The sequence below is a fragment of the Brassica napus genome, chromosome C2 (assembly GCF_020379485.1).
Source record: "Brassica napus cultivar Da-Ae chromosome C2, Da-Ae, whole genome shotgun sequence".
In the NCBI taxonomy this organism is placed as follows: domain Eukaryota; kingdom Viridiplantae; phylum Streptophyta; class Magnoliopsida; order Brassicales; family Brassicaceae; genus Brassica; species Brassica napus.
The window spans coordinates 23,160,761-23,188,446 of record NC_063445.1 but is presented as its reverse complement, the minus strand read 5'-3'; the positions used below and the strand labels follow the sequence as shown (position 1 = coordinate 23,188,446).

General features: G+C 38.0%; 4 protein-coding genes and 1 long non-coding RNA gene across 5 annotated transcripts; 3 read left to right on the top strand and 2 right to left on the bottom strand.

The window, feature by feature from the left end:
• The first annotated feature begins 687 nt into the window (after positions 1-687).
• Positions 688-6,459, top strand: LOC111199990. The gene is made up of 3 exons (XR_007319932.1): positions 688-3,177; positions 3,526-4,908; positions 5,182-6,459. It is a non-coding gene; the product is annotated as an uncharacterized LOC111199990 (long non-coding RNA).
• Positions 6,460-6,482: 23 nt separating this feature from the next.
• Positions 6,483-9,149, top strand: LOC106378272. Its single transcript, XM_013818426.3, has 4 exons — positions 6,483-6,492; positions 6,992-7,899; positions 7,984-8,436; positions 8,928-9,149. Exons 1-4 carry the CDS (start codon positions 6,483-6,485, stop codon positions 9,147-9,149), a joined length of 1,593 nt encoding a protein of 530 aa, XP_013673880.3.
• On the bottom strand, positions 9,147-11,320 carry LOC111203197. The gene is made up of 3 exons (XM_048748576.1): positions 11,179-11,320; positions 10,629-11,104; positions 9,147-10,546 (listed from the first exon to the last, which is right to left on the bottom strand). Exons 2-3 carry the CDS (start codon positions 11,015-11,017, stop codon positions 10,402-10,404), a joined length of 534 nt encoding a protein of 177 aa, XP_048604533.1. The 5' UTR covers positions 11,018-11,104; positions 11,179-11,320; the 3' UTR covers positions 9,147-10,401.
• Positions 11,321-11,872: 552 nt separating this feature from the next.
• On the top strand, positions 11,873-13,688 carry LOC125582081. Its single transcript, XM_048748575.1, has 3 exons — positions 11,873-12,452; positions 12,527-13,002; positions 13,087-13,688. The coding sequence occupies exons 1-3, from the start codon at positions 12,309-12,311 to the stop codon at positions 13,229-13,231; spliced, it is 765 nt and encodes a 254-aa protein (XP_048604532.1). The 5' UTR covers positions 11,873-12,308; the 3' UTR covers positions 13,232-13,688.
• Positions 13,689-22,788: 9,100 nt separating this feature from the next.
• On the bottom strand, positions 22,789-25,455 carry LOC106384455. Its single transcript, XM_013824416.3, has 4 exons — positions 25,446-25,455; positions 24,039-24,946; positions 23,502-23,954; positions 22,789-23,010 (listed from the first exon to the last, which is right to left on the bottom strand). The coding sequence occupies exons 1-4, from the start codon at positions 25,453-25,455 to the stop codon at positions 22,789-22,791; spliced, it is 1,593 nt and encodes a 530-aa protein (XP_013679870.3).
• Positions 25,456-27,686: the final 2,231 nt, after the last annotated feature.

Below are 27,686 nucleotides of genomic sequence, written 5' to 3'. Positions count from 1 at the left end.
TGTCTGCGGCTCTTGGAACTAGGTTTGATGGACCCCTGCTCCTCAAGTTCATACACCTGTAAATTAAAGGGAGGTGAAGAAGGAGAATCAGTAACTAAAAAAATAAAAATGACTTAGTCTCAAGCAAATGACTAAATCTCAATGTTCAAATCTACTTAGAATTTGGCAACGGCGCCAATTTGATATTAGGAGTTTTCAAGGCTCCTAAGACAAATGTTGTAGTATAAATGATTGTCGAACCAATTCTAAGGGATTTCAAGCACTGAGAATGCAAGTACTTACTTAATCTAAGTGCAACCGATGATTTTAAAGGTTTTCTAAACTAATGATTATTACTAATGCAGTTTCAGAATAATAAAAACGGTAAATGAGTTGACTTTCTTAACTAAGGAAATGAGAACTCATGGGCATAGGAATTAGACCTTGGGTGATCAAGTTTCGAACTAAGGATGGCAAACGAACAATCAAACTATCAACCTTAAGCTTAGACACGATTCTAAACAAACTCTATGTCTAGATGAATGTTCATTTACTAACACATTTCAAACAACAAATGTCTTCGGTTGAATAATATGGAAGCAATCATTACTAACAGGTCTAAGGCTATCTTAGCACTTCTAACAACAAATGTCTTTGGCAAAATATGCTAAAAGCTTAGAAGAGTTGTTTCAGGCATTTCATCGAACACCTTTTGGGTGGGAAATGCCTAAAGATCAACTTTTGAGAAGCTAACTCAGAAGATGCATTATGATTACTCTACTAGCAAGGTTTTGGAATGATCTACTCTAAAACATCCTAGCTCTAACCTAATCACCCTTAATCTTCCTAACCCATGAATTTAAATGGTGATTACTCACTACTCTTCATGATTCCTCTTAAACCCATTTTGGATTTCAGATTAATCATACAGAGGGATACAACAACGAATTGGAAAACATAGAATTGCAAATACTAGATGAACAAAGATGATTCAAGAGATGAACTTTCCAAAGGTTTTTTCTTAGAACAAAGATAATCTGTCTGGTGGCTGCCAAAAGTACATAAAACATAGGTTTTCAGAAGTAAAAACGTGCATAATGAAATGACCAAAAGACCCTTGAGTAGAAATGAATTCGAGCAAACAGAAGGCGCGCAGCAACCTCCAGTAGTCGCTCCGGGAGGTCGCTCCAGGCTTCGGGAGCGACCTGGAGGGGTCGCTGCGAGATGTTGCTCTGGGTCGCTCTTCGCGAGCGACCTCACTGTGTCACTCCGGTCACGTTGCTCTGGGTGATGGAGACGCGAGCGACATCGGGGTGTCGCTCTGCCCAAGTCGCTCTGAAAGGGTGTCACAGCGACTTCACGATGTCGCTCCGGCGAGGTCGCTCCCATGCACTGCTCGTCCAATGATCACCTTTATCACCTCTTTTGAGCTCCAAATGCACCCAAATATCTCCAAGAACTCCATGTGGTACTCCAATACCTGATAAGGACTCATGTATGCAAAATGCAACCTAAACATGGCTAAATCCTAGTCTATATGATCAAAATGCACATGGATGAATGGATTAGACATTGGAAATATGCAAGATATCAGCGAGGCACCTCACGTTTGCTGGAAGACTTCAGCTTATAGGTTCTGTCTTGTATGGCATTACAAGTTTCTGGATGTCTGCCTTCAGATTGCCAAACCAGTGTATCCAAGAGATAAATAGTATCTGCGCGGCTTTCTTATGGTCTGGACCAGTGCTCTCAACTCATAAATCAAAGATATCATGGGTTGATGTTTGTAAACCGAAAGATGAAGGTGGGTTGGGGTTGCGCAATCTCACTGAAGCAAATAATGTTTACTGCTTAAAGCTTATTTGGAGACTGTTATCTACTCGATCTTCTCTGTGGGTGCGTTGGATTTGGAAGTATCTTATGAGGAAGGTATCGTTTTGGAGTGTTAAAGAGAGCAGCTTGTTGGGTTCTTGGATGTGGAAGAAACCGTTGAAACTCAGGCCTTTAGCTTATCAGTTAACTCAAGTGGATATTCAGAGTGGTTCAAACACTTACTTCTCGTGGGATAATTGGTCTTCTTTGGGAAAATTGATTGAGCTAACAGGGGAAGGTGGTTGTATTGCTCTGGGTATACCTCTGTACACTACGGTGGAAAGAGCTATCCAGCTGTATCGTTCAAGATTGCATAGGCCCCCGGTGTTTAGACAGATAGAACATGAGGTGATGAGATTGAAAAACAGAGGTCTTAACACTTTGGAGGATGATTTTTTGTGGAAGAGGGAAAATGGGGATATTAAGCCGGGTTTTCTTACTTCTCACACATGGAACATTACAAAAAATGTGTCGCCGAAGGTGGGGTGGAGCAAAGGGATCTGGTTCTCGGAGGCTACTCCCAAGTTTGTTTTCATAGCGTGGCTTGCTATGCATAATAGGCTTGCCACATGAGACAGGGTGTTAAAATGGAATCCTCAAGCCATCACTACTTGCTGGCTTTGCAAGGTGGAGAATGAAACCAGAGATCATTTGTTTTTTTATTGTCTCTATTCAAGAGAAGTGTGAAAGGGGGCCACTGGTAATCTGGCGGGAAATGGTGGTTGGAGTTGGAATCAGGTGATTCAAGTGGTGGTGAATGGTTTGCAGGAGAGAGTTGCTACTTTCCTTTTGAGATATAGCTTTCAAGCAGTGATCTATGGCCTTTGGCAAGAGAGGAATGTTAGAAGAGTGGGAGAATCTTCCCAGCCAGCAAATTGTTTGACTGTTCGGATGGATAAGCTGGTGAGGAATAGAATCACCTCCCTTTGGAAGAAGAATGACAGAAAATATGAGAGAGTAATGGAAGTGTGGATGGGGAGGAGCTGAGTTTTCTTCTCTTTTTGAGTTTTATTAGATTGAGTTATGTTTTGTTCTCAGTCTTAAAAAATTAGCAGTATCTCTGTACAAAAGTTTTTTTTGATATGAATAAATTTAAAATTTTTTCAAAAAAAAAAAACAGATAGTACCAGGACTGGCTTTACTGGTTGCAAGCAAACTCGCTTGACAAAGACACCACGTAAAGAGCTTCCACAAGAGAGGATCTTCTTCAAGCATGTGCAGCCATTGTGGTCGAATTTGAGGACCCAACAGACTGACTACCAAATTGTCGTTGCCTCACTGCTGGCTGCTTTCCAGAGCACACATATCTTTCCAGTGTGACCCCCCGTAAGTTCCTACAACATGTGAATGTGACCTTATGGATATCATTGTTACTTGTTACAATTATCTGTCCATCCATCCCTTCCGCTGTCAATGATGTGATTGTTCCATGTCGATGATCCAACTCTAGACTGATGGTGACACACAGTTGGACACCCTCCATTCATGGTCCATCCTTAGATTTTGGAAAGTAAAAATATTTTAGTATAACTTTATTAGTTTTTTTTATAACTTATAGATCACTAAATTTATGTATATTGACACTTTTAAATTTGATGTCAAAGAGAATGTTTTATCCGGCTGTGCTAAAGTCCGGTTGTGCCTCAAATGTTCTAAGTTAACGGTTGGATGCAGAGTTCCATAGCTGGAGTTGAGAGTTGCTGAGCCCAGTTGCAACATGACAAGCATCAAGTACCCCAGGTGATGCACAGATACTGTCTCTTCACCAATGCTCAGAAGAACAATAACAAGAACAAGGTTACACAAGTAGACACAAAGAAGAAGCCAAAGACTGATTTTTTTGTGTGTGTGTAGACGATGAGAACAGTGCCTTTAAGACAAAACTTTTCGAAAATTTCAAGACTTTACCTAAGTTACCGTTAGTGAAAGCGAGTTTATTGAGCTTGGAGTGGTACAATGATGCAGAGGAGCTTGAGGAGAAGGTTTTAGGCGGAGGAGGTAACTGGACGAACAAGGAGGGGACGTGGAGAAGAAGAGGGAGTTAGGACTTAGGACTGGAGTGGAGATATGAAGATGGCGATCCCTGCTCTGAGAAGTCAGGGACGGTGGCTGATAAAATCACTTCCTTGGAGATCATGGTTTGAGAGAATCCCATTGCTAACATTAGGTCTCTTGATTTCTTATTGGGTATGTCTAGGTTTACTTTAGTTGATGTTGATGTCTCATTTGTGTTATCTACTTGCTGACTTGGTTGGAGATGTTCATTGCAGGAAGGAATGGTGACCTCAAAGGTATATCCTTTACCAGCTTAAATACCACTCTGCACCCCCTAGCTTCTTTACTAAGCGCACTTCTCCAGGTTTTGAGTCTTGATGAGTTATAACTTATAATATATATTCATATTAGACATTTGAGTAATATAAAATGTGGTTCTGCCTACTGGATGATGCAAGATTTCATGGTAGTTGTCTGGTTGCTAATAGATTTGATGGGTTATTTTGCACGGTACCATGCATCGTCAGAATCTTTACCATAGTAATTGTTTTTTGTTGTTGGTTTCAGACTATATATTTCATGTTGACAAGCAAATCAGAACAGGAGCGAAACTTGCTTGTGTCAATTATTCTTCGGAATATTTATAGTGCTAATTACTTAGAATGACTCTAATCATGTTACTAAATACTTGAATGACTCTTATAATTTTGTAAATACTAGAATAAATGGCAACACATACAAAATTACTAAAATACCACCCTTCTAAACACATTTACTTATTATAATTTATTAATAAAAATATATACATTATAATTAAAAAAAAGGAAACAAAGAAACCTGTCGGATCTTCTTCCTCACGACACTCTTCCATCTTCATCTCCTACCAATCTCCGACGCCACCATCTCCATCTCCACTCAACCTTCATCACTTCTATCTCCACCGTCAATCTTCTTCATCTCCGTTTTCCTCTACATCTCCATCGAGTTCGTCTCTGTCATCGGTGAGACAAAATAACTCGATTTCAAATCGGTCCTCCACCATAAATCGAGTTACTTGATTCTGTAAGACATATATGCTATTTGAAGTTCCTTTTTGCATAGATTGATTGATTGCATGTTAAATTGTAAAACCCTAATTCCCAATTCAAAATCCCTAATTCCCAATTCGAAATCCCTAATTTCCAATTTCGAAAATTGATTTGGGTTTTCTCTGTTTCTCTATAAACTGTTGTATGTTAGTACGAAATCTATGTTAATCGACTGAAAATTAAAACATCAATTGTGCTACTCGATTTCTCTATTTCTCATTTCTTTGTTTCCAATTTCTTTTTACAGGTATGGCTTCTTCTTCGGGTTCAAAGTATCCTCGTCGTCTCTATGATGTTGGCAAAACCCCAATTCAGAGTAGGAGCATGAACCATAGTTGTTTCTTGTCCAACGTTCAAACCGTGCTAGAATCTGTTGGGGATGATGTTGTGTCTGACTTGAGGGAATCAGCTGTTGGAGTGATTGTGAAGCTGAAAGAGTTGGAATACACTTGGTCTGCCTCTTGCGTTCACCATTTTCTTGTCAATCAATTGGCCATAGAGAGCAGTCATGAGATGTGGTCGTTGATAGATTGTATGCCGTAGCGGTTCTCTCTATATGAGTTTGAAGAAATTACAGGACTAAATTGTGATCCTTTCGATAAGGATGAGATTTGGGATGTGGAGCATGAAAGTTTTTGGCTGGACATGAAAGTTCCGACTTCAGAAGGTCCTACATTGAAAGAGCTACAAGCCGTTTTAACTATTTGCAGAAATTGGTCTCGAGAGAAGCGATTGATGGTAGGTTTGTTGTGTCTGCTATGCATTGGGATTTTTGGAATTTCGAGCAACAGTAGAATTCCTTTGCAATGTGCTAAAAGGGTGATGGACCCAGAAGCTTTCCAGAGATATCCATGGGGTCGTGTAGGATTTAGCAGCCTTCTTGAGTCTATTAAAGTACTCACATATGAAAGAAAGAAGAGTTACACACTTCATGGCTGTGTTCATGTTCTCTTAATATGGATTTTTGAGTCTGTCCCTGGTCTAGGAGAGAAATTTGGGAACCGGATAGAAGGAGCTGATGTCCCTCTTCTGTCATGGCTGGGGTCTCGTCCGAGTATCAACTTCTCAGATTTCTGTGCCCAAGAAAAGCGAAATCATGGGAAGTTATGAAGAGAAGTATTATTCTTTTAGGGAAGTTGACTAGAATGACTCTAATTAGTTTAAAAATGACTAGAATAACTCTTAAAAAATTAAAATTACTAACAATATTTTTTGGTCAAAAATACCCCTGATTATAGTTATGATCAAAAAGTAATATTACAAAAATGCCATTTAAAATTATTAAAAAAAATTCGACGGCAGATTTATTTAACGAAAAACAAATCTATTTGAAGATAAATCTGTTAAATTAAACTGTTGTAAAATTTATATCTGCCATGTATTTGATGGCCGAGTTTTCTGTTACAGCAGATGTTTTTAAGCTAGCAGATTTGTGTGGCCAATTTAATAATGTTGAAAGATTTATCTTTAAAAGTCTGTCATATGTAGTAACCGATTTGTTGAAGTTATCAGTTTTTTTTTGGAAGTAGTCAGAGTTTTTCAACAGATATGTTTATCGGTAATAGACATAAATTTTCATGAAAGATATGTGTACCCGATTTAAATTTGCGATCGACTTTTGTATACACTTGGTGGCAGATTTGTTTTATTACTGTCTTTGGCGGCAGACTTTTGTGATAAATTTTAATTACTAGAGTGGCTAAATTCAAATAATTTTGATTTAATCCCTTAATCTAAATTGGATCCGGGTTTAGATTGATTGAATTTGGTTTTAATTAATTTTGAAATTTGGTTTACAATTATTTTCGGTTTAAATTAAGTTATACCAATTTAGAACCTTGGTTTAAACTAATAGATTAGGAGATCTCAATTTAATTAGGTTTTACGTTCTTTGTCGTCTTCTTCTTGTTACCTTTCACTGAATAAAACGTGGTCCACTTTCATGGTGATTTACAATTGCATCTTTTAATTCATATTGACGGAGTGAATTAAGGAAAACATAATTCTCGTATGTGGGAAGTGGAAAGTTGAGAAAACGAAGTGGTTATTTGAAGTAGATAATGAGCGAGGGAACATATTGGTTGCTGCTAATGAAGACACTCGATTTGAAGATTTTGTGAAAATCATACTTGAGGATTACGGAGTAGATTTTGCAGAAAACGATTTGGACCTGAGGTACGTTTTGCCGAAGCGGAATCTACAAAAACAAAGCAACGATACACCACCTGTGAAAATAGGAAATGATCGGCAGTTTCATGCATTCTTGGGTCTTTGCAAAGTTGAGAATGTTCGAGTATGTGTAGAGTTTAAAGTGAAAAAAAATGTTGGGGAAAGAGCTGTCGAAGATCAGAAACAACCCTTAGAAAGAGATGACCTGTTGTGTGAAGACGAAGAAGATACAGACGAAGAGGGTGATCGATTTGATTACTGTGATGATTCTGATGGAGCGACATCCGATGATGAAAACTTTTCTACATACGGTCTTCCACCAAACCATGTAGAAGAAGCCCCGGGATCTTGCACCAATATGATTTATGCTAGACTCCTTAAAACACAAGAAAGAGAGTCTCCAAAGAGTATTGATGATTTGCGCTCATTCAAATTTGCAGTGGGGCAAAGTTACGATTCAAAAGATGAATTGGAGACACGTCTGAAGATACATTCGGTTGTCAAACGTTTCGATTTTGATGTGGATAGATCTACAACAAAATTGTTTCGTGTTAAATGTTGGTTAGCAGGTTGTACGTGGAATCTTAGAGCTTCCCCAGTAGGTGAGTCTTCAAAGTTTACTATCCGAGTATATGTAGATGAACATACCTGCTCTGTAACAGAACGTTCATCTCGTTCCCGACAAGCTACCCCTGAAATTCTTGGACTCTTGTGCAAAGACTATGTTGGTGGGGTTGAATCATCTGTTTTGCCACGTCATGTTTCTAGTGCTATGAATTTGAGCTTTGGAACCAAGGTCAACTACATTTACGCATCTAATATAGTTTCTTGTCTGACCTTTACTTCTTTTTAAATGGGCTACTGTTTTTGTATAATGCAGATGGATTACTGGAAAGCTCGCCATACACTTATAGCTGCTAGAGATCTCGTAATGGGTTCTTCACAGAATGGATATCAGGAATTACCTACTTACCTGCAGATGATTAGAATGTCAAATCGAGGAACTTTAACTCAACTGGAAGTTGATACAAAAAACAGATTTAAATACTTATTCCTTGCATTCGGCGCTAGCATTGCTGGCTTTCCATTTATGAGGAAGATTGTGGTGGTTGATGGAACGTTTTTGCAAGGGAAATACAAAGGAACGCTTCTGATTGCAACATCACAGGATGATAAATTTCAAATCTTTCCAATTGCGTTTGCTGTGGTTGACACAGAGAATGATGAATCATGGACATGGTTTTTCCGCCAACTCAGCCGTGTGATACCAGATGATGCAGGATTGGCGTTAATCTCTGACAGGCACAAGTCAATAGAGAAAGCTATTGCAGTGGTATATCCATTGGCAAGCAGGGGAATTTGCACATACCACTTATATAAAAACATCTTGTTACGATTCAGAGGGCGTGATTTGTTTGGATTGGTCAAAAGAGCCGCCTACTGTTTTAGGTTAACTGAATTTCAAGCAACTTTCGAGAGAATCAAAGAGTTAAATCCCGATTTGCATGCTTGCTTGGAACGTGCTGATGTACGTAAGTGGGCACGAGCTCATTTTAGAGGTGATAGATATAACCTCCTTACAAGTAACATAGCTGAATCCATAAACAAAGCTTTGTCGGGTGCTTGAAGCTTGCCCATTGTTCACCTTTTGGAGTCAATCCGATTAATGATGACACGCTGGTTTGCAACAAGAAAATATGATGCTGAGTTGATGAAGACCTCTCTGACGCGTGGTGTAGAGAAGGTGTTGGAGGTAATATATTTGAATCAGGTTATTTGTTTCGTTAGACTTTTTGCTAATATTTAAAGCTGTAACATTTGCAGGGCAAGATACCTACTTCTAATGTACTAAAGGTTCAAGCAATAGACAGCCATCAATCACAAGTGACAGGAGTCTCATCATTACATGTTGTAAATCTGATTGAGAAGACATGTTCTTGCCGTAGATTTGATTTGGAGAAGCTACCATGTGCCCATGCTATAGCCGCCGCGGAAGCTAGAAAGATATCACGTATATCACTTTGTCACCGTTACTATCGGAAGTAGTACCTTTACAATGCATATTCCAATGCAGTTATGCCGAAAGATGATGCTGTTCCAATTCCAGATGAAGTTGCAAAGAAAATCTGTTTACCACCTGATGTCCGTCAACCACCAGGAAGACCAAAAAAATCAAGACATAAATCTATTTTGGAGAAAGTTGCAGATAAAAAGCGGCCAAGGAAGGAACACACATGTAGAATTTGTAACCAGACGGGACATAATTCTAAAACATGTCCTTTTAAGTGATTTTTTTGATCTAGGTTAGTGTTACATTCAGTGGTATAATCTTTGGTGTTGCATTACTTTTGCACTTTGATATTTGGTGTTGCATTACTTTTGCACTTTGATCTTTGGTGCTGCATTACTTTTCATTTACTTTGATGCTTTAATCATTAGTTTCTGATTGCCATAATATTATGCAAGGCTTATCAAGTTATACACAATACGATAAAAACTGAAATACTACAAGTACTAAAATAAAATCATCCAAGTTATACATAATACGACAAGTACTGAGATATTACAAAAAAAATCATCCAAGTTATACATAATACGACAACAGACAGCAACATTTAAATCGATCCTTCAACATCAACCTCTTCATAGATCTCAGCTGCCAACTTCATTCTTTGTGCTGGTATGATCTCATCACTTAAGCCATGAAAATTACATCCAATAGCCAGACATTCAATGTACTTCAAAGAGTACACACCACAATCTCCTGGGTCATCATTCCGGGGAACATTCTTGGGCCTACGTAAGGCAAACTGCTGCTCAGACTTCTTTCCTTTTGTTGGAGGCAGCATCTTGTTAAGAATCAAAGGAATCATTTTCGTGAATGGCCTGCACTCTTCCTGCAGGTCCTTATGAGCCTTCATCACATCCGGAATACAATCATATACATAGATTGTTGACTTAAGTAAATCAATGTGTAGAGCAACCCAGTGGTTTCCATTAATATTGTGGCAGAGGAACAAGCTGTCAACATCTTTAAACCACTTCTTACCAGTCACAAACTGCTCCGGGTATTCTCCGTTGAAAGCCTTGCTGTACATATCTGACAACTCAATTGAGTTCTTGTCCTGTTTCTCAAAGTCATTAACCCATGATTTCACAAACCACCGATCTAGAAATGCAATTCGACGGGAGGCATATGGAGAAGAGGATTGCATGGAACGTCTGTGAAACATGAGCATTGCTGCGGCAAGCTGCTGTAAAAATAAAAACAACTACTTAAAATCTGTAAGCCATTACTCTAGTGAAGCCACATAATCAGATTAGAAAAACTCACTGAATCACACAGCCAGCCGTAATTTTCAGTTGGCCAGACATTTCTTGGCACCATTATCTTTAAGTAAAACTTAGCGCTAAACTCACCATAGCCAGATTCCTCTTGGGCCCTAAAATGAAAAAAAACAAAGCAATCAAGCACCATATATATGAAGATAAGATGGAAGATAATAAGCAAGAGAAGACACTTACAAATCTCGCTTAATGAAGTCCATAACTTTCGTCAATTTCTGTGACTCGACCTTAGCAAATGGGTCATAAGACACAGTAGATGGAGTGACACCAGTGATTATACGCTTGACAGTTGAATTCCCTACGAACGGCCATTGCTGAGTCTTCGTCAACTGGGGTTTTCTTCTACGTGTAGGCTCCACCAAAATTGAAGTAAGTGCTTCGATCGCTTCTCTACACTTTTCACTCTTTTCCCACTGCAAATGCTGCTGCCAGTCTTTTGAAGAGATGGATATGTCATTCAGTTCTGGGATCACAATTGCTTTTTCCTTCTTCACTTTCTTTAGTGGCACTTCATCTTTCTTTCCTTTCTTATTCACATCAATGGTCTTACACACCTTCGTCTCCATAGCCTTACTTGTTTTTTTCTCCTTCTTAACAACACACTAAATTGGTAAACCATCTTGTGAATTTATCTTCTTCTCAATCATCCATGACTGTGTAGTAGAATACAAGTGTTAGTGATATTAATTAAGAAAATAACAAACAAGAACAGTCTCAAAAAACATACCAAGGCATTGCTAGAATCATCATCCTCTTCTTGCGCAATGGAGTTGTGATCATTGGAGTTAGCCACATCAGTATGAATGTTTACATAAGCCTTCTCTTTCAGATTCTTTATGTCTTCCACCAACATGGCAATCTTCTCCATTATCTCTTTCTCATATAAACCGACCTTAGCATCCACTTTAGCTTGTATGGTTGCGTCCAGTTTCTCGCTAACCTTGTCAGCTACATTAACATCTATTCTATCTATTTTTGCACTAAGGTTCTTAACCGATTCAACCAACCCAAGTATAGCGATGTTGTGAGCTACAACCTATAAGCAATTCACAGACCAAAAGAACAGTTCAGCCACATGTCAAAAATAACAGGTTTTGATAATTATTCATTCAGATAGCTACATACCATATCTGATGCGTGACAACAATCAACATGCTCTTTGTCCTTCTTTCGCTTAGTAGAAGTACCAACATCAATGGTATCTGGAACAACAGGTGGATCCACAATATTTTTTCTCTTCTTGGATTTGGTAGCAGCCATTACTTCCCAATACTTTTCACGAATCTGTGTAATAATATACATGATTAGTAAAAAGTTAAATTTTAATTTGATTCGTGTGAGGCACATGGTTGTCAAGGCAATAGAGGATAGATATCCGAAGTGGGAAGATCATAAAGTGTCTACTGAGCTAGATAACATGATTCAGGACATCCTCAAAGGTCAGCTTGATGAAAAGTTTTGGGAAGTAATGGCTGCTACCAAATCCAGGAAGAGAAAAAATATTGTGGATCCACCTGTTGTTCCAGATACCATTGATGTTGGTACTTCTACTAAGCGAAAGAAGGACAAAGAGCATGTTGATGGTTGTCACGCATCAGATATGGTATGTAGCTATCTGAATGAATAAGTATCAAAACCTGTTATTTTTGACATGTGGCTGAACTGTTCTTTTGGTCTGTGAATTGCTTATAGGTTGTAGCTCACAACATTGCTATACTTGGGTTGGTTGAATCGGTTAAGAACCTTAGTGCAAAAATAGATGGAATAGATGTTAATGTAGCTGACAAGGTTAGCGAGAAACTGGATGCAACCATACAAGCTAAAGTGGATGCTAAGGTCGGTTTATATGAGAAAGAGATGATGGAGAAGATTACCATGTTGGTGGAAGACATAAAGAATCTGAAAGAGAAGGCTTATGTAAACATTCATACTGATGTGGCTAACTCCAATGATCACAACTCCATTGCGCAAGAAGAGGATGATGATTCTAGCAATGCCTTGGTATGTTTTCTGAGACTGTTCTTGTTTGTTATTTTCTTAATTAATATCACTAACACTTGTATTCTACTACACAGTCATGGATGATTGAGAAGAAGATAAATTCACAAGATGGTTTACCAATTCAGTGTGTTGTTAAGAAGGAGAAAAAAACAAGTAAGGCTATGGAGACGAAGGTGTGTAAGACCATTGATGTGAAAAAGAAAGGAAAGAAAGATGAAGTGCCACTGAAGAAAGTGAAGAAGGAAAAAGCAATTGTCATCCCAGAACTGAATGACATATCCATCTCTTCAAAAGACTCGCAGCAGCATTTGCAGTGGGAAAAGAGTGAAAAGTGTAGAGAAGCGATCGAAGCACTTACTTCAATTTTGGAGGAGCCTACACGTAGAAGAAAACCACAGTTGACGAAGACTCAGCAATGGCCGTTCGTAGGGAATTCAACTGTCAAGCGTATAATCACTGGTGTCACTCCATCTACTGTGTCTTATGACCCATTTGCTAAGGTCGAGTCACAGAAATTGACGAAAGTTATGGACTTCATTAAGCGAGATTTGTAAGTGTCTTCTCTTGCTTATTATCTTCCATCTTATCTTCATATACATGGTGCTTGATTGCTCTGTTTTTTTTTTCATTTTAGGGCCCAAGAGGAATCTGGCTATGGTGAGTTTAGAGCTAAGTTTTACTTAAAGATAATGGTGCCAAGAAATGTCTGGCCAACTGAAAATTACGGCTGGCTGTGTGATTCAGTGAGTTTTTCTAATCTGATTATGTGGCTTCACTAGAGAAATGGCTTACAGATTTTAAGTAGTTGTTTTTATTTTTACAGCACCTTGCCGCAGCAATGCTCTTGTTTCACAGAAGTTCCATGCAATCCTCATCTCCATATGCCTCCCGTCGAATTGCATTTCTAGATCGGTGGTTTGTGAAATCATGGGTTAATGACTTTGAGAAACAGGACAAGAACTCAATTGAGTTGTCAGATATGTACATCGAGGCTTTCAACGGAGAATACTCGGAGCAGTTTGTGACTGGTAAGAAGTGGTTTAAAGATGTTGACAGCTTGTTCCTCTGCCACAATATTAATGGAAACCACTGGGTTGCTCTACACATTGATTTACTTAAGTCAACAATCTATGTATATGATTGTATTCCGGATGTGGTGAAGGCTCATAAGGACCTGCAGGAAGAGTGCAGGCCATTCACGAAAATGATTCTTTTGATTCTTACACTACAAGAAAACATAATCTCAACGAGGGCGGTTTTCCTCGTGAGTTCGTCGTAAAAGAGGCTTTACGATGGATTAGCGAGGAACCACGTTTGCTCGTTACTCATCTATCGTAACACATATTTCCTCGCTAATTCGTCGTAACGTAGCGAGGAATATATTTCGTCGTAAAGACGAAGTAGATCATTTCGTCGTAAAGACCACGTCAACATTCCACGTAAGGAGGTCGCTATATTTCCTCGTAAATACCTCGAAACAAGTTCCTCGTAAACTACACGTAAATACCTTGAAAGTGTTTCCTCGTAAAATACTCGTTTATCTTTCCTCGTTATTTCCTCGTAAATGTTTTCTCGTAAAATACTCGTTTATAATTTGTCGTCATTTCCTCGTAAGGTTTCCACGTAAATAGGTCGTACCTTAGTTACGAATTTACTTCGTTTTTATTATTTTACAGAATTTAAAAATATAATTAAAAAATAATTAAAATTATTTAATTTATTAATAAAATTAAAATTTAAAATAAAAATAAATCAATATGAAAATATTTTATATATAAATAAGTTTTGAATTTATAATACAACAACCGGAAAAAAAAACTAAGGGTCGTTCATCGCCTGGTAGAATTCATCACTCCTCCTCGTAACATCCGCCTCGTTATGTACGTCGGATGACTCGCCTCGAATGGGATGTTGTTGTCGCATGTTCCTCAACATGGACTCCCATTCCGGATTTGTGGCTGCTATAACGTCCAAGAAGCCCTCGACTCCACCCATACGAGATTTTGTCGCGGCCAACTCGTTACGCAGCTGAGCGGACTCTCTACGTTGCTCAGTGACTTCATCATCCCGTCGCTGACCATAAGACGATGTCACTCTCGGAACATCGTTGACGGAACCAATCCCCAACGTCCGTCCCTTTTTTTTAGGGACAACCTTAAAAACAAAAAATAAATATTGTTAGTAAAAATTTAAAGTTATATTAAATGAATAATAAAAAACTAAAATTTTTGAAAATTTACCTCCTCGTAAATCTTATCCACTTCAAGTGTGGATAAGGTGACGGGTAATCCGTCGGTAGACTGCTGGGTCAGCTGAGTCTGGCGGTTTTCAACCCGAGCAACCACGTCGTTGTAGATTTGCTCGGACTTGCCATCTACAAATACGCCCGCCTTGTTCTTGTGGGTCCTCTCGTAAAGTTCCATAAGAGACGGGAGATGTCCCGTCTCTTTGGCCTAAAAAACATTTAAGAAAGTTAGAATAAAAATATATATATTCAAAAATTTATTTAATAAAACATTTAATTACCATTTCCAAACGGACACCGGCGTGGGATTTTTGGCCCGTAGTGTGAAGCATCGGCCCGTTTCCGTGCTCATCGACCGTGTTACGGGAGTTAGAGCAAGCCTGGGCGATTCTAATGGAATCAGGAAGGCGCCAATAACGGATGAGGCCATCCCACACATCCGTGGTGAGCTCAGCGGGTTTGCCACGCTCATACCCCTTCACTATCCAGTCACCCTTCCAGTTGGAGACCGTGTCCAACAAGCGAACTTTCGCATTCGCGTTAAACTTCTTCCTCACTTTCTCAGTGATCCCCAATGCCCAATTATATTTTTGCTGTTGGAAAAAATAAATTAACAATTAGATTTTTAGAAAGTATATATATAAATCATGAAAAAATTAAAGTATATATAATTAATTAATAGAAACTTACAGCGTAAATTTTGAACCACGTCTTTCTGACGTAGTGAGACGTCTTACTCCAGTTCGGATGTGCCATGGAGAAGTAACCTTTGATCGTGTCGGTTACGTCCGATGCAAGACATCCGTCAACCCCCCACCTAGAAAATACAAATTTAAAATATAAATTATTTTTTAATGTTATAAAAGAATTTTAAACGAATTAAAAAAAAATTAATGCAACATACCACAAAGTTCCGTCCGGTCGGTCGGGGTCGATGACTGGTAAACCTTCTCTGCCTGGCAGACGGAGAATGTCCTCTACAGTGTACTGCAAGTAAGGAGCACTCGGAGGCACCATCAAATCGGGATGAATATCGGCGGCCATCAGAGGTGCCATCGGAGGAGGCACAGGAGGAGGCATCGTCGGATGAGCCATCGGGGAAGGCACATGAGGAGCCGATGGTGCACAAGAAGAAATAGACCCAAAGACTCTCTGAGTGTACTGAGTCTCGGGCACAGTCTCCTGACCCGAAGAACCGGGGGCTGAAGAAGAGGCCGGGTCTAAACGACTACCCGGCTCAGCGAAGATCTCTCTGTAATGGGCAGTAAGTCTTCCTTTTCGAACCTGAGAAAAAAAATAAATTTTTAAAATTAACATCAACACTATATTTCCCAACATTATCCACCTAATGAAAACTAAATAACATAAAATCCGTAAACTTATCTAAATTCCCTATACTAACCACTTAATCTATCCTAAACTAACCAAATTAGAGAGGAATTAGAGAGACTTACCATTGCTACGAAATGGAGAGGAGGTGGAGAGGAAGTAGAGAGGAAAGAAAGAGTGAGCGCTCGGGGGTATATATAAGATTACATATCGTCGCAAATTCGTCGTAAGTTTACGACGAAATAGCGAGCAGTTACAAAGGCCCGTGTTTTTCAATACGAGGAAATTACGAGGAATCGCAAAGGGCCGTGTTTTTATATACGAGGTATTAACGACGATTTTGCTTACGTGGAATTAACGAGCCTTGCTTTCCTATAAATATACCCACAACTTTCATTCTCAAACCACACACAAACTCCCAAATCACACCCTATCTGAAATAACATTCCTCAGTAAAATCCTATTCAAATTATAAATATTTGAAAAAAATAGGAAAATGATAAAATATTAGAATTCATGCGGGCAAGACTTACGTATTATAATTGCTGGAAGTCTTGCCACATGTTAATCTGATATTTTTATCCTTTTCCCTTTTTTTCTAGTTTTTACACTACGAGGTATTTACGACGATTTCTGCTTACGTGGAATTAACGAGTGTTATGTTTAAATCCTTTTACATGGTATTTAAGACGATTTCATCCAACGTGGTCTTTACGACGATTTCTATTTACGTGGAATTAACGAGTGTTTTGTTTAAATCCTTTTACGTGGTGTTTACGACGATTTCTGCTTACGTGGAATTAACGAGTATTATGTTTAAATCCCTAAAATCCGAAACCTCCAAACCCCAAACCCCAAACCCCAAACCCCAAACCTGAAATCCCAAACCCCAAACCTCAAACCCCGAAACCTCCAAACCCCAAACCCCAAACCTGAAACCCCAAACCCCAAACCTCAAACCCCGAAACCTCTAAACCCCAAACCCCATATTCCAAACCCCAAACTCCATATTCCTTATTTTCATATATTCCAAACTCCATCTTTTTTTTTAAATTTTGTACTCATGATTATGCGGATCAATGAGAAGGATGTCATCAATTTCTTGTTCAGGTTCCTCGACTTCATTTATCTGTTCTTCTTGCAATGGTGGTTCTTCTCCATTGATGATTCGTCCTCGAGGTGTAACTTTGATCACTGCTAACCAATTTATACCTGAATCTCTCATCCGAGGGTATGGAAGGAAGCTAACTTGGCCTGCTTGTGAAGCTAAGATGAAACCCCAAACCCCAAACCTCAAACCCCGAAACCTCTAAACCCGAAACCCCAAACCCCATATTCCAAACCCCAAACTCCATATTCCTTATTTTCATATATTCCAAACTCCATCTTTATTTTTAAATTTCGTCGTTATTTCCTCGTTGGCTTACGAGGTATTTACGACGATTTCTGCCTACGTGGAATTTACGACGATTTTTTATACGTGGTCTTTACGACGATTTCTGCCTACGTGGAATTTATGACGATTTCTTATACGTGGTCTTTACGACGATTTGTGCTTACGTGGATATAACGAACCTGCGTTCTTTATTTTAATATTTTGTCGTTATTTCCTCGTTGGCTTACGTGGAATTAACGAGTGTTATGTTTAAATCCCTAGAATCCGAAACCCCAAACCCCAAACCCCATATTCCTTATTTTCTACTTCATATATTCCAAACCCCATCTTTATTTCTATTCCAAACCACAATTCCCACATTTGCTTATTCATAAAACAAACTCCCACATTATTCATAAAACAAACCCCACATTATCTTATTCATAAAACAAACTCCCTCATCTTATTCATAAAACAAATACATCAATCGGATACATCGACATTCTCGTCATCACTAGAAACATCATCATTTTCATTAAACTCGTCTTCAACAGCTTCGTCTGTGGCATCATCGGTAAGATCTTCGTACTCGTGATTATGCGGATCAATGAGAAGGATGCCATCAATTTCTTGTTCAGGTTCCTCGACTTCATTTATCTGTTCTTCTTGAAATGGTGGTTCTTCTCCACTGATGATTCGTCCTCGAGGTGTAACTTTGATCACTGCTAACCAATTTATACCTGAATCTCTCATCCGAGGGTATGGAAGGAAGCTAACTTGGTCTGCTTGTGAAGCTAAGATGAAAGGCTCGAATTTGTTGTACCTTCGTCCACCGTTGACATCAACTACACCGAATTTGTTAGACCGAACACCTCTGTTGACGACGGGGTCGAACCATTCACATTTGAAGAGGACGCATTTCAACTTCAGTATCCCTGGAAATTCGACTTCAATAATCTCCGTCAAGATCCCGTAGAAATCTGTTTCCCCTTTCACACATATTCCATAGTTACTGGTCGCCCACTGTCTACCATACTCATATGTATGAAAAGTATAGCCTCGTGTGAAATACATCTGTGATGTGGTGACCTTTACAAGTGGAGATTGAATTACTTCGTGTAACCACTTAGGATAATCTGCATCGTCGTCATCATAATCAACCTGCAAAAATAAAGAGAATGTTAATGAAATACAGATCATGTATGAAAAAAGAGTTTGAGTTAATACCTGATTCCGCAACCACTTAATGAAGTGTTGATCTTTCCTTTTGTCTACGTCACTTGTGGATATACCAGGAAATGTTTCTTCGACTTGAGAAACAAATAGGCTGTAAAATCACATTTTATAGGAATGAATCTCTCGCAATTATACAATTAATTATACTTATATGTGTTTCGAAGTGTCAATATATGTTACCTTTCAAAATAACGCATCAATGGATCTTCGCAATTGAGTAGAATATAGGTGTGTGCACTATGAGCGTCTTGTTCACTCGACCACCAAACCTCTTTAGACTTCCCACCGAGTCGCCCAATCTGGCTAAAGATGTCTGGAACACCAGCAACTGCATATGTTGGCGCAACACCACCATCATCATATCTTCTTGGAGCTCTTCTCCGGGTACGTACTTTTGACGCAAAGTAGTACGATGTGAAGTGAGAAACTTCTTCCGTCAAACTTCCAGCAATTATAGAACCTTCAACTTTGGCGAGGTTCTTTGCTTTTCCCTTCAAATATTTCATGGCTCGCTCATACTGATACATCCATCCGTAATGTACAGGTCCACGAAGCAATGCCTCATATGGGAGGTGGACAGCTAGATGCTCCATGACGTCAAAAAATCCGGGAGGAAATATCTTCTCCAAGTTGCACAATAAGATGGGAATGTTCTCCTGAAGCTGTTCCACAACTTCTTCTTTAAGAGTGTGTGTGCTCAGATCCCTGAAAAATGCTCAAATGCCTTTTATATTAGAAAAAAAATTAAACACGTTGTTAGTCATATATTATTTTGTAAATTATTGTGATATAATACACTACGTACCTGCAAGTGTTTCATGTACGTTTTTTGGAAGTAGCTCCGCAAATGCAAAGGGCAGTAGTCGTTGAATAAAGACATGACAATCATGCCTCTTCATCCCGGAGAACTTTTGACCCTTTTCAACACATCTAGTGAGGTTCGAAACATACCCATCAGGGAACTTCACTTCTGATGCCACCCAGTTGAACAACACCGACTTTTTTTCTGAAGATAATCTGAATATCGGAACGGGAACTTGTCCATTGCTTTTAATATGTAACTCGTTTCTTGAGCAAATATCCGGCAAGTCCAACCTCGATTTTATGTTGTCTTTTGTCTTCCCTGGGACATTCAATATTGTATTCATGATGTTCTCAAAGAAATTCTTCTCTATATGCATCACATCGAGGTTGTGGCGCAGAAGAAGATCCTTCCAATATGGCAACTCCCAAAATATACTCTTCTTGTGCCAGTTGTGATGAACACCGTAAGAATCAGGCATATTACGAGGGACATGCCAATTACCACCCCAACGAACTGTTTCGTTAGCTCCGTAGTAGTCGATTTGCGCTTCAATTTGTTCTCCAGTTAGATATGGAGGAGGAGTGTCTCTCACAACCCTTTTGTGCCTAAACAAATTCTTGTTTCTTCGGTAAGGATGGCCAATGGGAAGAAATCGACGGTGACAATCAAACCAACTTTTCTTCCTACCATTCTTCAGTTGAAACGCATCTGTCGTTCCATTACAATATGGACAAGCTAATCTCCCATGTGTAGTCCATCCAGACAACATCCCATAGGCAGGAAAATCACTTATGGTCCACAAAAGCATCGCTCGCATCGTAAAATTCGTCTTCGTTGAACAGTCATACGTCCTCACCCCTGTTGACCACAAATCCTTCAACTCTTTTATCAGTGGTTGTAGGAAAACATCCAGAGACCTTTTTGGATGGTTCGGACCAGGTATTAAAATGGTCAAGAATAGCAACTCCCGTTGCATGCACATCTCCGGTGGCAGGTTGTATGGAGTAAGAAAGACTGGCCACAATGAATATTGTCTCCCTGACATTCCGAACGGACTAAATCCATCTGTGCATAGTCCGAGATACACATTCCGGATATTGCTAGCGAAATCCGGATGTACTTTGTTGAAATGTTTCCAGGCTCTTGCATCTGATGGATGAGTCATCTCACCATCCGTCTGAGTATGCTCGGCATGCCATCTCATCTTTCCAGCAGTCTGCTCTGATTGATACAATCTTTTCAATCTGTCTGTAATTGGTAGGTACCACATCCTTTGGTACGGTACCCTATTACGTCCCCGTCCTTGCGGCTTGAATCGTGGCTTCTTGCAGAATCGACATTCTTCTAGCTTCTCATCATCTCCCCAATAGATCATGCAGTTGTCGATGCAAACATCTATCATCTCCGAAGGCAACCCAAGACTATAAACCAGTTTCTGAATCTCATAATAAGAATCAGCAGACACATTGTCTTCCGGCAAATACTCTTTAAACAAGTTCGTCCATTCGTTCATGCAGCTTTCAGGTAGATTGTGATCAGTTTTAATATTCATCATTCTAGCAGCTAACAACAATTTAGAGAGACCTTCTCTACAACCACTGTAAAGTGGTTGTTTTGCCGCGTTTAACATTTCGTAAAAAAATTTTGCATCTATATTAGGTTCTTTATCTTCATCATGAGCTACGAATGCATCATCTACCATATCATAAACCCTATCATAATCTACCATCTCCTCCTGATGGTAACTATGTTCATTATGCAAATGATGATCAACCGGTTCTTTTTCCTGAAAATTTATATTACTACTACTAGCTTCATTCTGATCATAATTAAAACCTTCTCCATTTTGAAACCAGATATAGTAATTTGGCGTGAAACCTCTATTTATTAAATGCTTCCAAACATTTTCACGGTTTGCCAGTTTCGAATTGTTGCATTTCCGACAAGGACAGAACATCTTACCACTTTCTTGGGCGAGCGGTGTTGAATCTGCTTGATGCATAAATGTCTCCAGACCCGCAAGGTATTCTTTCGTCACTCTCCCGTTAGCATCTCTATGCATATACATCCACTTCCGCAACTCGTAAATAGTCCCGGAGCCAGCCATTTTTTCACGTTTTTTTGTTGTTGGTGTGTTTAAAATGATGTTCAAACATCCATATTTATAGGAAATTTCGAATCTGGTAGTTGTAATTTTCCTATGAATTTACGACGAAAATTAATTAGGTGGCAAAAAAAAAACGTGTAACACCTACAAAGTTGGTGGATTCAAAATTTCCTCGCTAAATACACGTAAACTATTTCCTCATAAATAACATGCAAAGTTTACGTCGTATTTACGAGGAAATAGTTTTTCCTCGTAAAATACTCGTTAAATTACATCCACTTTACGACGAAACACTTTTGTCGTTACGTTACGAGGAAATAACGATGACTTTAGTTTTCCACGTAAGTTCCTCGTAAAATCGACGTAAATTTACGAGGATTGTTTTTCCTCGTTAAATTTCCTCGCTAAGCATGTGTTTTCTTGTTGTGTTAACAAGATGCTGCCTCCAACAAAAGGAAAGAAGTCTGAGCAGCAGTTTGCCTTACGTAGGCCCAAGAATGTTCCCCGGAATGATGACCCAGGAGATCGTGGTGTGTACTCTTTGAAGTACATTGAATGTCTGGCTATTGGATGTAATTTTCATGGCTTAAGTGATGAGATCATACCAGCACAAAGAATGAAGTTGGCAGCTGAGATCTATGAAGAGGTTGATGTTGAAGGATCGATTTAAATGTTGCTGTCTGTTGTCGTATTATGTATAACTTGGATGATTTTTTTTGTAATATCTCAGTACTTGTCGTATTATGTATAACTTGGATGATTTTATTTTAGTACTTGTAGTATTTCAGTTTTTATCGTATTGTGTATAACTTGATAAGCCTTGCATAATATTATGGCAATCAGAAACTAATGATTAAAGCATCAAAGTAAATGAAAAGTAATGCAGCACCAAAGATCAAAGTGCAAAAGTAATGCAACACCAAATATCAAAGTGCAAAAGTAATGCAACACCAAAGATTATACCACTGAATGTAACACTAACCTAGATCAAAAAAATCACTTAAAAGGACATGTTTTAGAATTATGTCCCGTCTGGTTACAAATTCTACATGTGTGTTCCTTCCTTGGCCGCTTTTTATCTGCAACTTTCTCCAAAATAGATTTATGTCTTGATTTTTTTGGTCTTCCTGGTGGTTGACGGACATCAGGTGGTAAACAGATTTTCTTTGCAACTTCATCTGGAATTGGAACAGCATCATCTTTCGGCATAACTGCATTGGAATATGCATTGTAAAGGTACTACTTCCGATAGTAACGGTGACAAAGTGATATACGTGATATCTTTCTAGCTTCCGCGGCGGCTATAGCATGGGCACATGGTAGCTTCTCCAAATCAAATCTACGGCAAGAACATGTCTTCTCAATCAGATTTACAACATGTAATGATGAGACTCCTGTCACTTGTGATTGATGGCTGTCTATTGCTTGAACCTTTAGTACATTAGAAGTAGGTATCTTGCCCTGCAAATGTTACAGCTTTAAATATTAGCAAAAAGTCTAACGAAACAAATAACCTGATTCAAATATATTACCTCCAACACCTTCTCTACACCACGCGTCAGAGAGGTCTTCATCAACTCAGCATCATATTTTCTTGTTGCAAACCAGCGTGTCATCATTAATCGGATTGACTCCAAAAGGTGAACAATGGGCAAGCTTCAAGCACCCGACAAAGCTTTGTTTATGGATTCAGGTATGTTACTTGTAAGGAGGTTATATCTATCACCTCTAAAATGAGCTCGTGCCCACTTACGTACATCAGCACGTTCCAAGCAAGCATGCAAATCGGGATTTAACTCTTCGATTCTCTCGAAAGTTGCTTGAAATTCAGTTAACCTAAAACAGTAGGCGGCTCTTTTGACCAATCCAAACAAATCACGCCCTCTGAATCGTAACAAGATGTTTTTATATAAGTGGTATGTGCAAATTCCCCTGCTTGCCAATGGATATACCACTGCAATAGCTTTCTCTATTGACTTGTGCCTGTCAGAGATTAACGCCAATCCTGCATCATCTGGTATCACACGGCTGAGTTGGCGGAAAAACCATGTCCATGATTCATCATTCTCTGTGTCAACCACAGCAAACGCAATTGGAAAGATTTGAAATTTATCATCCTGTGATGTTGCAATCAGAAGCGTTCCTTTGTATTTTCCTTGCAAAAACGTTCCATCAACCACCACAATCTTCCTCATAAATGGAAAGCCAGCAATGCTAGCGCCGAATGCAAGGAATAAGTATTTAAATCTGTTTTTTGTATCAACTTCCAGTTGAGTTAAAGTTCCTCGATTTGACATTCTAATCATCTGCAGGTAAGTAGGTAATTCCTGATATCCATTCTGTGAAGAACCCATTACGAGATCTCTAGCAGCTATAAGTGTACGGCGAGCTTTCCAGTAATCCATCTGCATTATACAAAAACAGTAGCCCATTTAAAAAGAAGTAAAGGTCAGACAAGAAACTATATTAGATGCGTAAATGTAGTTGACCTTGGTTCCAAAGCTCAAATTCATAGCACTAGAAACATGACGTGGCAAAACAGATGATTCAACCCCACCAACATAGTCTTTGCACAAGAGTCCAAGAATTTCAGGGGTAGCTTGTCGGGAACGAGATGAACGTTCTGTTACAGAGCAGGTATGTTCATCTACATATACTCGGATAGTAAACTTTGAAGACTCACCTACTGGGGAAGCTCTAAGATTCCACGTACAACCTGCTAACCAACATTTAACACGAAACAATTTTGTTGTAGATCTATCCACATCAAAATCGAAACGTTTGACAACCGAATGTATCTTCAGACGTGTCTCCAATTCATCTTTTGAATCGTAACTTTGCCCCACTGCAAATTTGAATGAGCGCAAATCATCAATACTCTTTGGAGACTCTCTTTCTTGTGTTTTAAGGAGTCTAGCATAAATCATATTGGTGCAAGATCCCGGGGCTTCTTCTACATGGTTTGGTGGAAGACCGTATGTAGAAAAGTTTTCATCATCGGATGTCGCTCCATCAGAATCATCACAGTAATCAAATCGATCACCCTCTTCGTCTGTATCTTCTTCGTCTTCACACAACAGGTCATCTCTTTCTAAGGGTTGTTTCTGATCTTCGACAGCTCTTTCCCCAACATTTTTTTTCACTTTAAACTCTACACATACTCGAACATTCTCAACTTTGCAAAGACCCAAGAATGCATGAAACTGCCGATCATTTCCTATTTTCACAGGTGGTGTATCGTTGCTTTGTTTTTGTAGATTCCGCTTCGGCAAAACGTACCTCAGGTCCAAATCGTTTTCTGCAAAATCTACTCCGTAATCCTCAAGTATGATTTTCACAAAATCTTCAAATCGAGTGTCTTCATTAGCAGCAACCAATATGTTCCCTCGCTCATTATCTACTTCAAATAACCACTTCGTTTTCTCAACTTTCCACTTCCCACATACGAGAATTATGTTTTCCTTAATTCACTCCGTCAATATGAATTAAAAGATGCAATTGTAAATCACCATGAAAGTGGACCACGTTTTGTTCAGTGAAAGGTAACAAGAAGAAGACGACAAAGAACGTAAAACCTAATTAAATTGAGATCTCCTAATCTATTAGTTTAAACCAAGGTTCTAAATTGGTATAACTTAATTTAAACCGAAAATAATTGTAAACCAAATTTCAAAATTAATTAAAACCAAATTCAATCAATCTAAACCCGGATCCAATTTAGATTAAGGGATTAAATCAAAATTATTTGAATTTAGCCACTCTAGTAATTAAAATTTATCACAAAAGTCTGCCGCCAAAGACAGTAATAAAACAAATCTGCCACCAAGTGTATACAAAAGTCGATCGCAAATTTAAATCGGGTACACATATCTTTCATGAAAATTTATGTCTATTACCGATAAACATATCTGTTGAAAAACTCTGACTACTTCCAAAAAAAAACTGATAACTTCAACAAATCGGTTACTACATATGACAGACTTTTAAAGATAAATCTTTCAACATTATTAAATTGGCCACACAAATCTGCTAGCTTAAAAACATCTGCTGTAACAGAAAACTCGGCCATCAAATACATGGCAGATATAAATTTTACAACAGTTTAATTTAACAGATTTATCTTCAAATAGATTTGTTTTTCGTTAAATAAATCTGCCGTCGATTTTTTTTTAATAATTTTAAATGGCATTTTTGTAATATTACTTTTTGATCATAACTATAATCAGGGGTATTTTTGACCAAGAAATATTGTTAGTAATTTTAATTTTTTAAGAGTTATTCTAGTCATTTCTAAACTAATTAGAGTCATTCTAGTCAACTTCCCATATTTATATGTAATCAAATTTTATTAACTGTGTGATCCCTTTAATTGTTTACTTTTCACGGTTGGGAGATCCTCAAAACAAGAGTGCATCTAATGCTGATTACTCACCTAACAAATCTTTTCGCTGATATCCTAATATGAAGAGGTGTGGCATTTCGATCTTTATGGCTTTTAGTTACTAGATTTTGATCCGCGCTTTCAAAACGTGGGATTATCTATTTCTTAAATATATTATTTTATAACATATATTTATATTTTTATAATTGTTTTTTGTTATATGCGTAGTAGTTGTCTTATATATTTAGGATGATATGTATTGAGATATAAATATAATAATATATATAATGACTTGCATTTTAAAAGTACGGGATTTGTTTCTTTTGAAAATTAAATATTAGTTAATTGTAATCTTATGTGTTATTTGATAACTAATTTTTTAATAGTGTTGATGTTTTATAGTCATACAAAGTAATTCCGAAGAGTTGTTTTTAAAAAAGAGTTCCTTGTATTAATTAATATTTTTAGTTTATTGTAAACTATTAAATCCCAAATATTATTTTCGTAGCATATTTTGAAAGGTGATTAAAAGAAATACAAACAAAAAATTTGAATGCATTTTTATGTTTTACTGTTTTAAAATAGGTTTTCTAATTTTTTTGTCAATAAAAATCAAATATTTAAATGAGCTTCGGTCTATAAATTCGTGAAATCCACCCACAAGTAATCCAACTTCTTCAACGGTCTTACCAAAAAAAAAAGAAACGGAAAGTAATAATAAAAAATTTTATTCAGATTTTTGGCATGGCTAAAGTGCTAATATAATGTAAATATCATATATGTCAAAATCGATTATAATCTGATTGAGTTTCTAATAAAGTCGAAATGAGTTTGAGAATCCCAGTTTTTTTTACTGCAGAAATGAACTTGTTAATTGGTTTTTAAATACTTGTTTCTGACTGGTGCAATTAATGTGGCTGAAAACCATTTAAAATTTCAAAAAAAGTAATAGCAATTTTTGTAATTAATCGAAAAAATCAGGGGCATAATAATTCTAAGAAGAATTATGTTTTAATAGTATAGATTTGGTTGTTTGGATTCTTCTCTTTCGCTTAAAACGTATAGTTAAGTTTTCTGCAGGCTGTGGTGGATTGATGAAGTTGACTCCTTTCTCTGTCGTCCTCATCTTGGGTAACGTGCAAAGTACCACGCTGTATTGTCCTCATTCACGCTTATCGCCTACTGAAATTATCAAATTGTTATCTTCAGCCATGCATGCTTACTAGCCATTGTAAATTTCACAGGTCAACTTTTTGAGTCAGATTCGATTGAGCCACAAAGGAGACGTAACTGTACCGTTGGAAAAGCTCTGTTAAATTACATAAGGTATGCAATAGTTAAGCTTATTAAAGCTTATTTTTTGCATACCTTATGTAATTTAACAGAGCTTTGAGACTTTACAGCTCACCTGATTAATCCTTTTATTGCAGGCAGTTAACAGAGCTTTTCCATATATTTCCACTGACGAGGCAGATGATATAATTCAATCCCTGACGCTGGTGCTTTAATTTTAAACTGGTAACTCCTAATGCTTCATCATGTTAGTTTTGTTTCATTAGTTACAGCCAAAAGGATAGATAATAAAGGAAATAGTATCTCCAAAAGAGTCTTGCAGGTTGGTTTCATGAATATATGCAAGAATCTTGTTTCTTTAGTTATCTTGATTAATGATGTTAACACATAAAGAGTGATGGCATTAGAACACTATTGAAAATTTGTGTGTTATCTCTAAAGTTTACTCTTAATAATGGACTAG